At 45.2% G+C, this 12,079-nt stretch overlaps 1 protein-coding gene across 1 annotated transcript in view; it reads left to right on the top strand.

The window, feature by feature from the left end:
- Positions 1–12,056, top strand: part of LOC122541540 (nuclear factor 7, brain-like) — a 15,646-nt gene extending 3,590 nt beyond the window's left edge. Inside the window, exons 2-4 of the mRNA XM_043678368.1 lie at positions 11,426–11,703; positions 11,790–11,885; positions 11,979–12,056. Coding sequence (XP_043534303.1) covers positions 11,426–11,703; positions 11,790–11,885; positions 11,979–12,056 — 452 coding nt within the window. The remainder of the gene's footprint in view (positions 1–11,425; positions 11,704–11,789; positions 11,886–11,978) is intronic.
- Positions 12,057–12,079: the final 23 nt, after the last annotated feature.

Raw genomic sequence — 12,079 nt, 5'->3', positions numbered from 1 at the left:
CCTGCACTCCAAGGTCTCTTTGTTCAGCAACACTCCCTAGGACCTTACCATTAAGTGTATAAGTCCTGCTAAGATTTGCTTTCCCAAAATGTAGCACCTTGCATTTACCTGAATTAAACTCCGTCCGCCACTTCTCAGCCCATTGGCCCATGTGGTCCAGATCCTGTTGTAATCTGAGGTAACCCTCTTCGCAGTCCACTATACCTCCAATTTTGGTGTCATCTGCAAACTTACTAACTGTACCTCTTATGCTCGCATCCAAATCATTTATGTAAATGTCAAAAAGTAGATGGCCCAGCACCGATCCTTGTGGCATTCCACTGATCACAGGCCTGCAGTCTGAAAAACAACCCTCCACCACCACCCTCTGTCTTCTACCTTTGAGCCAGTTCTGTATCCAAATGGCTAGTTCTCCCTGTATTCTATGAGATCTAACCTTGCTAATCAGAGATTCATCACAAGAAGGCTATGAGACTCCTTTGTTTTCACCCAGAATCCCTTACCAGCTATCCAGAAATAAAGCATCTACTTTTGAACTGAAATTTGTGTGGTCTGGAGTTGAGAGTCAAACTTCCACGCAGCAATGCCCATGATCGATACTGAATAATAAAAAATAAGTTGACTCCAGCTCCCAATTTGTTGAATCTGGGTTGAAACTAGGAAAATATAGATTTAAAAGTACCAGCTAATTATTGTATCAGCCATGGGTTCATTCCAACCAAAAACAAATCTGATGATGTCACTGAGGTTTGAGGTCAGGCAATTATCTCAACTCACTGCACACTAGTACTGTCACATTTGGGAGGACAATTCATTGGTCAATATGTGGGATGGTCACGCTCAATCATCTCATCTTCTGTGAGACCAGTGAATTCACAATTAGCAACATAGGTTTTTATGGTTTATCACATCCAAAACTAAGTCAAAAACCTTGCGGTTTCAAATAAACCTGTTGGACTACAACACAGTATTGTGTGGTTTTGGCCCTGTCCACCCCAGTCCAGCACTTGCACCTCCACAACATGATATCGAGGACTGTTTCACGTTTACTGGCCCTTTTCTCAATATAATAATCTGTAGGATATATATCTGCTTATTAATAAACTCTTGCACAGGCCAAAGGGAATGGAGGCAGCAAAGAAATAGCAAACCCAATGATGTCTCTGCCATCAACTCAAAGAACAAAACCAAACCAAGCAAACAAAAATGATGCAAATTGATTACAGGAGCTTGTTTATGCAATGAAATAGTTGAATCCAGTGACTGCACAGTTTCTATTTGAAAGATAAAGTTCTGTCCCTGAAGCAATAATGAGAGTTTCAGGGTATATACCGTGCACAGGTTGGTGACTATCTTCAGAAACACCTCTGCTCTGTCATTAAACATCATTCCAGTGGCCAGTCATTTGAATTTATTGCCTTGCTCTGACACTGTGCTCGACCCAAGGACAGAAATGTCAGCGTCGAGCAGAGGTGCCCCTGAAGACAGTCAACAGTCTGTGCTTGGCATGTGGCACTGTTCTAGTCAGGTTCAATGTGACTTTTGGGAACAGCTTCTCATCCTTTAGAGAAATATAGATACTAGGAGCAAGTGTGGGCCACTTGGCCTTCAAATCTGCTCTACTATAATCATGACAAATTTCTAGCTGAATGGTACATTCCTCCTCTTTTTCCTTTGATGCTTTCAATAGCAAAAAGATGATAACTGTCTTCCCCAAACATATTCAGTGTTCAAGCTTCTACAGCCTCTTGCGTTTGTGAATTCCACAGATAAAGTAATGTTCCCTCATTTCAGTCCTAACCCGTATGTTTAGGTAGGCACCCTGGTTCTCGACTCCTCAACGAGGGTGAATATCCTCCTTGCATCTAGTCTGACGGGGTCTCTTAGAATTTTATGCGTTACAATTAGATATCTTCTCATTCTTCTAAACCCAGTGAAAACCAACCTCTCCTCAGATGGCAGTCCTGTCACTCCAGGTAACAGCTAAGTGAACCTTTGGTGCACTTGCTCTGTCTTCTGTAGGGATACCATAACTGCTCTTGATAATCACCCATGATCAAACTGGATGGCAGAACAGACTCCTATTACCTGCTCCTATCATCTATTCTAACCATCGCCCCCAAACAATTCATTCCAGATCCCTGTCACTTTCTAGGTTAATTGATTTTTCTCAAGTCTCCCCTAAACCTCCTTTCTTAACTGTAAAAGTGTGCACTCTTGTTATTGACCCTTCAGCTAATGGGAGCAGCTGCTTGCTGTCTGCCCTGTCCATGTACCTCATAATTTATACGCCTCCACCAGGTCCCTCTCACCTTCTCTGCTTCAACAAAAACAACCAGAGCCTTTTCAGCCTCTTTTCACTTTTAAATGCTTTATGCCAGGCAGTACTCCCCCCATACCCCAGACCTGGTGGCATTAATTCAGAGACACAAGTGAAGGTTGGACTCCCACCACGGAAGGTGGTGGAATTTGAATTCAATATTTTTTCAAAATATCTGGAATGAAGAGTCTAATGATGACCATTAATTCATTTTTGATTGTCAGGAAAACCTATCTGTTTCACTGATGTCCTTTAGGGAAGGAAACTGCCATCCTTATCAAGTCTGGCCTACATGTGACTCCAGACCCACAGGAATGTGGTTGACACTTAACTGTTCTCTGAGTAGTTAGGGAATGGCAACAAATGCTGGCTTAGGCAAAAAAATGGATTTCCCCTCTTCCCTTCACACTTCTAGTCACCCATTCTCTTATCTACTCCCCATATATTTCCCTCTCACAATCACTCTCTTCACACAATCAGCTCCTTCTTCAATCTGCTCATTGTCCATTCCAGCTTCCCCAACATATCACTCTCCCTCAAACTCATTTGCCTGTCACCTTCTACCTCACATAAATACTCACTCAACCCTTACCACCATTGAACTCCCTCTTCCCCTCTCTCACAGCATTCTCTATGCAGACTCATTCCTCCTCCTGCTCACCATTTACTTAATCCCTCACACTGGCCAGCCCCCATTAATCTCGCCTCACATTTGATTCTCTCCAAACCATTGCACAATCCTTCCGCCCCATTATTTTGTTTCCCCAAACATTCTGGTCACCTACATTTTAAAATCTCTCCTCCCTGCCTGACTCTTCACTCCTCATGTCCTTTCCCCACTGCACTCTCCCTGCACGCTCCTCTCTCTGATCCTTCACTTTCCTATTTCAACCAACACACTGCCCCCAAATTTCTACCAATTCTCCATCTCGCTACCCATCTCACCTCATACTCTGAAAATGTGTTGCTGGAAAAGCGCAGCAGGTCAGGCAGCATCCAGGGAACAGGAGAATCGATGTTTCGGGCATAAGCCCTTCTTCAGGGCTTATGCCCAAAACATCGATTCTCCTGTTCCCTGGATGCTGACTGACCTGCTGCGCTTTTCCAGCAACACATTTTCAGCTCTGATCTCCAGCATCTGCAGACCTCACTTTCTCCTCACCTCATACTCTGTCTCTCCTGCTTCCTCATATCCCATCCATCTGCCTTGTCTCAAAACTTTGTAATCCCTGTCTCAAACAGCACTCACTCAACCACTAAATTAACCCCTCACCCTCTCTTCAGCTCATCTTCCCATCCTGGTTGCTATTCCCAGAAACTCAGTCTCCACTTGCCCCTGTCTCTTAACTGCACATTCACCTCTGTTCTTGTGCCTTCTTCTCCACCACCCAATTTGCATCACCCTTTGCTTTGCACTTGCCACCCTTTCTTCTTGCCACATGCAAGATGCCAGCGGAGTAGGGCTCCTGAGCTGGAGCTCATCCACTCTGACTGCTTTTCTGTTCTTCTTTTTCTATTTTTTTTTCTATTTTTTTTCCATCTTATGCTTTCCTTATTTACCTCTTGAGCTCAGATGGCATCAGCAGCAGGCCTTGCATGAACCCAGCACAAGGGATAGGAGGTCCAACATGGAACTTGATCATTCACCAAACTGGGGCCATGGAGGCAATGGTGGCCATGAAACGTGGCAGCAGTTGGGTCCCAGCAATGGCAGTGGGAGCAATGAGCAGTGATTGGCAGCAAAGGACGGCGACAGTGGTGGTCAGTGATGAGACAGCAGCAGCAATGCATTACAGCAGCGGCTGTCAAAACATGTGGTGCTGGAAAAGCACAACCAATCAGGCAGCATCTGAGGAGCAGGTGAGTCGACATTTCGAGCATAAGCTCTTCATCAAAAATGTGGGGGAGGCCCAAAGGGGGAGGCTGAAAGATAAATGGGAGGGGTGTGGGGCTTGGGGGGGGTATGCGATAGGTAGTTGAAGGTGGGGGTGATGGTGATAGGTCAGAGCGGAGGGTGGAGTGGATAGGTGGGAAAGACGATGGACAGGTTGGACAGTTCAAGAGGGCAGTGCCAGTTTGGAGGGTTGGATGAGAGATAAGGGAGAGTGGGGAGGGAGATGAGGAAACTCGTGAACTCAACATTGATCCGTGTGGTTGGACGGTCTCAAGGCAGAAGCTGAAGTGTTCTTCCTCCAGGCATCAGGTGGCTAGAATCTGGCGGTGGAGGAAGCCCAGGACTTGCATGTCCTTGGTGGAGTGGGAGGGATACTTAAACTGTTTGGCCATGAGGGTTGGTAGTTAGCAATGAGGCAGTGGCAAGGCCTGGTGTGCCAGGTGGGTCTTAGCCTACTGAGGGGGGCAGTGAGCCCTCTTGTGGAAGCCCAGGCTTGAAGCACCTGCAGGTCCGTGGCTCAAGAAAGGACTGTAATGTTTGACATTTTAACTTTATTTCTTTATTTTTATGCATTTATGCTCAGAAGACTGCAGTGCTGAACTTGTTAAAACTTACTGCTTTCGTTCTGCATTTCTATAATTAAGATTCTGCACCTTAGTACTTTGTATCTAAGATGGCATTGTGCATGGCCACATTGTCCACCTTTCATTACACTCTTGTATCCTGCAATTGAGTACACATCTCAGTAAAACCTGAATCTAAATGATCCAATTCTTTCTCCCTCACAATCTGCTCCCCCCACCCCATTCCACATCACGTCCCTCACCTTCCCATGCTCACAACGAATGGCCTTCTACACTCGCCTTCCCCAACGCTCCTCTCTATTTCCAAACCCGACCCATTGACTACATTCTCCTATGCTGCGCCTTTCCCTTCAGTCTCTTCACACGTTACCCTCCGCTCCTGTAATATCCTCCCCTTCTCTCTCACGATCCTTTCTCCTCTCCCAAAATTCCCTCCTCACCATCGTCCCCACCCTGTGTGTGTGTGTCTCTCTCTCTCTCTCTCTAAATAACTTGCCGTTACTTTAACTTTCCACTTCGCACCCTTCCCCTCTCTCTGACGATGTTATTTGATCTCTCCCCCAGCTCCAGCCTCTCTGACTCCGGATCCGAACACAGCGCATCCCCGGCTCATCCTGTCTGAGGACCGGATCAGTGTGAGCCTCGGAGACACAGAGCAGCCGCTCCCTGACTCCCCGGAGAGATTTGATTCCTGTCCCTGTGTCCTGGGATCAGAGGGATTCACATCAGGGAGACATAATGGAGAGGGAGAGGCGGAAGGGAGGTAGACCTGGTGGAACCTGGGAGCGGCCCGAGAGTCTGTGAAGGGGAAAGGGGGGTATCACCACAAACCCGGAGAGCGGATTCTGGATTGTGCAGCAGTTTGCCGAATAGGTTATTTAGCTGCCACTTCCCCCTCTCTGGCCCCTGCCCCGAGTATGAATCCCCGGAAGATCGGGGTTTTCCTGGACTATGAGGGTGGACAGGTGTCATTTTACAATGCGGATACCATGTCCCATCTCCACACTTTCATCCACACTTTCGCTGAGGGTCTTTCCCTTTTTCCATCCGGGAGGGAATTACGGCGGGAAAAACCCCGGCTCCGCTGACAATCTGCGGGATTAAAGGGCACTGACAGATCCATCCCATAGTTTCACCCCGTCCCCCTGCCTCCTGCCAGCTGTAACCTGATGGGGGAGGGTCAGTTTCAGTCAGAGGTGGAGAGAGAAACCAGGTTAACATTCTGAGAATGGAATTCTCCAATAAAAATACAATCAGACAACCAGGGGCTGTGTTCATCAAAACCGAATTAAATCCAAATATCAGAAACGTATAACAATCTTCTCAAAACACGCTAACATCATAAACGCATTTTCCTTTTATTCGATATACCCAAAAATTTATATTTGCATGCCGTGCATTCCAAATTCAGATCAGATTTTAATTTACAACTGATCTTGACATTATTTCAAAATCTGTATTTGATAACACAGCTGCAAAGACTGACTTGACATTCCGTAGTGTGGGGCTTTTGCCAGAAACGTCGATTTTTCTGTTCCTTGGATGCTACCTGACCTGCTGTGCTTTTCCAGCACTACTCTAATCTTGACTAGGATGTAATGTAGTCAAAGAAAAAAGTGTAGATGGAGCTTCTGTGGGCGGTTGGGGGGGGTGGGGGGAGCGTATCCAGCATCTGCAGTACCCACTTTCGCCTATTCTGTAGTGAATGTCATGTGTGAACTGATCGTTTTCATATGCCATTAATAGGCAAAGTTTAAACAAATAAAATCAGGTCGATTATTTTACATCAGACTGTTACTACAGTCAAAAGTGTGGTTTATTTCTGATTTATTGGTCTGTGTATTACTATCCACATCAGCAAAACTATCCTAAAATCATAATGTAATTATGTATCATTAAAATTACAATTAAAATACACTCTACGAGTTTTAAAATGTGTTGCTGGAAAAGTGCAGCAGGTCAGGCAGCATCCAAGGAGCAGGAGATTCAACATTTCGGGTATAAGCCCTTCTACGAGTTTTGTCTATTTAGAATAATTATACAACTTTATAAATTATTTGGATGTTGACGGCGTTGCATGATTAGATTAGATTCCCTATACAGTGTGGAACCAGGTCCTTTCACCCAACAAGTCCACACTGACCCTCCGAAGCACAACCCACCCAGACCTATTTCACTACATTCACCCCTGACTAATGTACCTAACACTACGGGCAATTTAGCATGGCCAATTCACCTAACCTGTATATCTTTGGACTGTGGAAGGAAAACAGAGCACCCGGAGGATACCCTCGCAGACACTGGGAGAATGTGCAAACTCCACACAGACAGTTGCCCGAGGTGTGAAGTGAATCTAGGTCTCTGGCGCTGTAAGGCAGCTGAGCTAACCACTGAGCCAGATTAATGAACTCTATTAACATCACATTCAAGCACCCTCAGATCCCTCTGTTCCTCTGAGCTTCCGAAGATCCTATCATTCATTGAGTACAGCTCTGTTATGTTACTTTTTCCAAAGTACATCACATCACACTTTCAGGTTTAAATTCCATCTGCAACTGATCTGTTCATCTAACCAATCCATCTACATTCTCCTGTAACACAACACCTTCCTCTTCACACTCAATCACATGGCCAAGCTGTGAACTTGTCGTCACCCCTCCCCCACTTCATATTATCATGTACATCACACACAATAAGGGACCCAGCATTGATACTTCTGGTATGCCATTGGACACCAGTCTGCTGTGACACAAACAGCCTTCCACTGCTATCCATTGACGCCTGCCACTAAGTCAATTTTGGTTCCATCTTGCCAAGTTACCCTAGATATCCTGTACATTTACCTTCATTATCAGTTCCTATCTAGGACCTTGTTGAAGGCATTACTGAAATCCATATAAAATACATCTATTTTAAATGCGAGACATTGAAATCTTTTTGGAGAATAGATCTGGAAGATTCTTACATATATGTAGCGCCATTCACAACGATGAGATGTTCCACAGCACTTTAAAGCGCATTGGGCATTTCTGAAATGGAGTTACAGTTGGGATGTAGGAAGTTCATCAGGTATCTTGAGCACAGCACTGAAGCCAATGATCAGAACAGATGGCTTGGGGATATTGATTTAAGGAGAAATGTAAGTCATTATGACAGAATATACTCCCATTCTCAGGCTAGAATAATGTCACAATATAATCAACACAAAAATTTGGAGAACATACTTGGTGACAGTTTATTGGTACATCCGAAAAACACCACATCTCACATGGCAGGGTCCAACTGGATTGTTCTCCAGGCCTCGATACTCTGATCTGACTCAGAGTTCAGAGTGCTCCCACTGAACCAAAACTGACACCTATCAATGGAGTTGAGACAGTTTCCCACCCGTTTCTGGAATGTTGCTTTCCAGAAGAAGGTTGCAGAGATGATGCAGTGCATTTTCTGTTGATGCTGTTACCTCCCAGACAGGGAGGTAACCTTTACCTTCCCACTGACACTGGCTCAGAAATAAAGAAAGATGATCATAATGGAATCTTCCATCCAACATTGAGAGGCTTTTTTTTTAACAGAGGATCATGAGAATGTGGAACTGGCTGTAAAAGGGATTGGATAGTGTAGAGAATATAATCCATAATTTATGGGTTTAAAGCAGTGAATACATGGATTAGAGAGGAGACATGTGTCCTCTGTCTGTACTCTTTCCTCATTTCGTTGTCCCCGAACCACAATGGCAAGGAAGCTGAAAATTAAATTATTCCATGGTGGTCAGTATACTGTGGGATATAGGTAAAGTAGTGTTACTTCTGCAATCATAATTACTTATGCAAGGTAAATGAACTCACACCAGTGTATAATTGTTTCAGCCAAGAGCTGAGTCAACAAGAATGAAAACTATGTGAAGGAAATACATAATTGTTTTTGTATTAGCTAAAATACGCATGCAAGAATGAAATATGCCTGCAAATAGATGGTAGATGTTACAGACAAATAGCTAAGGTGCTGTGAGGAGAGGGGGTTAAGCTAGATATGCCTGTACAAACAATAGTTATAAGCATCTATTTCCCACTTCTGCAAAAGCAAGAACAAACCACAATCAAGAAGTCATAAGGTCATAAGGTCATAACAAGTGAGGGAAATAGATGGTAGTGAAGGAGGATATACCTAACAATGGACCACAACAGGATGTGGTCAAACGGCCTTGTGAGGCCAGAAATAAGCATTTTATCACAGACAGGGCCGGATAAGGCAAGAGATACACAAGAGTAATGGGCGTCGGTCTTAGAGAGGTGGGAGATGTAAACAGGGGAGGAGCAATGGGGTGAAAGAATAGGAACCAAATTACATAAATGTTGTGTACTAGTTGAATTCAGTGTGTGTATGTCCCTGCCTTGTGGACAGTGAACACCACACCCCTCTTACAAGAGCGAAATAAATGACATTACTGATTCAGATCTTGTCTCGGACTGAAATTATTGAAGTGAGTGAGCTTCGTTTCTCACAATACCATCACCAGAGTCTCGATTAGAGTGGTGCTGGAAAAGCACAGCAAGTCAGGCAGCATCCGAGGAGCAGGAAAATCGATGTTTCGGGCAAAAGCCCTTCATCAGGAATTGAGGCAGGGTGCCTGCAGAGTGGAGAGATAAATGAGAGGGGGAGGGGGTGTGGCTGGGGAGAAATTAGCATAGGGTACAATAGGTGAATGGGGGTGAGGATGGAGGTGATAGGTCAGAAAGGAGGGTGGAGGAAGATAACAAAGAGTGCAATGGGTGAATGGGGGTTGGGGATGTGTATACCATCACCAGGTCACCTTTTATTTACATACACACATAGTTCTTGACGCTGATCCAATCACATTAGGAATAGCTCCCAGAATGAACAGATCCCCTGACATTCCTGTTTCTATCTGTTAGCCAGGATTCCCTGACTGGACCAGGCTAACAGCTCCAGTTAGGGGAACCCACATTCTATGAAGTCCAACTGACTCACCTTGTTTCAATCACTACATCCTTTCTTTCTTATAGCTTGTCCTGGAGCATTTTTTCACCAGGTCAGGTTCCTCTGACTCTGCCTCGGATACTGGCAGCATGTATGGGACTGTAGCCCACCTCTTGTGCCCAGAGCATCTGAGAAGAATTTGTTCCTCTTCTTCAAGTGGTAATGGTGTAGAGGTTGCAGCATCCACAGTGTCCATCTCAGACTCCAAGGTTTCTTTGATGCCAGATGGAAGGGAAGAATCCAGGAGTTCCAACAGACAGCTGTTCTGAGGGGCTGAATATGTTTCGCTCCTGCCCTATTTGTGAGTTTGCAATGTTCATGTGGTCCACATGCTTGTTCAGGCCTTACTCACTGTCCAAACCGTTTGCATCATGAGAACTGACTTCATGTTGACCATGCAAGGTCATTTCCATGGTTTCCACACCAAGCTTCATTGCCTCGAGCAACTGTCTCTCTGGATTAGTGGAGTCTGGTGACTGGCATTGGCATTTGTGAAGCTGTTACACCCCGCCACCTCCCCCCCCCCCCCCCCCCTCAAAGTTCTGGGAATATCTGGCTTAAATTGGGCAGTGTCTTCTCATTATCAACTGTGCTCTAGAGGTACACCTGTAGATGCGTGAGGGGTGGTCCTGTAATCAAACAGAAACCAGGACAGTTTCTGGTATTGAGCCAAGCTGTAATCTGCTTTCAAAGTCTGGACTCCTCTTTCTTGAAACTTTATTGCTGGAACAGCACAGCAGGTCAGGCAGCATCCAGGGAACAGGAGATTCGACGTTTCGGGCACAGGCCCTTCTTCAGGAATCCTGAAGGTTCCTGAAGAAGGGCCTGTGCCCGAAACGTCGAATCTCCTGTTCCCTGGATGCTGCCTGACCTGCTGTGCTGTTCCAGCAATAAAGTTTCAACTTTGATCTCCAGCATCTGCAGACCTCACTTTCTCCTGGACTCCTCTTCCTGCCAGGTCATTGGACTATATGTGCTGAATGCTATTTGACATTAGGAAATATGCAAATTCCCTGCTGATCAATGATGGCCTGTGTCTGTGACCAACATTTCTGGGAGGCTGTGCATTGCAAAAGATGCTCATGGATTTGCTATCATCAAACCACTTTGGGTTGGCATATCCACAATGAATTAAGAACATTGAGCCGATGAAAAGACTGCATAATTGACATGTGACCAAGTCCAGGGCTTAACCGACCATTTCCGCAAACGTGATGGAACCGATTATGGTAATTTATGTCCTTGTTGGCACTCAGGGCACTGCCCCACAAATGTGGCTATGTCTGCATCCAGTTTTGGCCATGAGACATAACTTCTCGCCAACATTTTCATTATGGAAATCGCTGGATGACTCTGGTGGAATTGAGCCAAAAACTGGCTGCAGCATTTGCCTGGGATAACTACTCTTCCTCTCCAGAATAATATGCCATCCCAATGGTGATCTGGTCTCGTCCCTCCTGGGATGCTGCCCAGAGCTTGAACCAGGAAGTGCTGAGATTTAGCATGGCTTCCAAACAGCAGCTCCAGAGGCTGACGGAGGAGACAATTTGCTCCATTTGTCTGGAGTTCTTCACCGATCTGGTTGCACTGGATTGTGGACACAACTTCTGCTGTTCCTGTATCACCCAGAAGACAAGGAGATAAGTTCCTGCCCGGAAATTCGAGAAGAGTTTCCAGAAAGAACCCTCAGGGTAAATCGGGCCTTAGCGAATCTGGCCGAGGAGGCTCAAAATTTTAAGCTGGATCCGAAAGAGAAGGAAAGTAAACCTCACTGTGAGGTACATCAGGAAGATCTGAAACTGTTTTGTGAAACTGACAGGAAATTGATCTGCTCAAATTGTGTCGAAGCTCCAGAACACAGAGAGCGTCGCTTCATCCCGACTGGAAAAGCTATTAAAATCTACAAGGTAAAGGGAAATACTTTACACGTTAAAAGATTTATCACATTTTCACAGTTGAACACTTCAGTTATATAATATTTTGTCAATTTTAGGATAAGATAAAATCTTCCTTAGATTCTCTCGCAGAGAAAAAAATTATGGTTTTGGAAATGGAGCTGACCCAGAAACGGAAGATTTCCGAAGTGAGGGTGAGCTCTCCCTGTGCTGATTTTCTGGGGTCTCAGTTAGTTTTGTTCCCTTTACCGTGGGACATTAATGAGGTTTCACATTTCATTTGGTAGGAACAGGCGAGCAGCCTGCAGATCCACACCACATCCGAGTTCACTAAAATGCACCAGATTCTCACGGAGAAAGAGTAGCGTTTACTCAGAGATCTCAGGGA

This window comes from Chiloscyllium plagiosum, chromosome 37, assembly GCF_004010195.1.
Source record: "Chiloscyllium plagiosum isolate BGI_BamShark_2017 chromosome 37, ASM401019v2, whole genome shotgun sequence".
Classification (NCBI taxonomy): domain Eukaryota; kingdom Metazoa; phylum Chordata; class Chondrichthyes; order Orectolobiformes; family Hemiscylliidae; genus Chiloscyllium; species Chiloscyllium plagiosum.
This window is presented reverse-complemented; position numbering and strand designations above follow the sequence as displayed.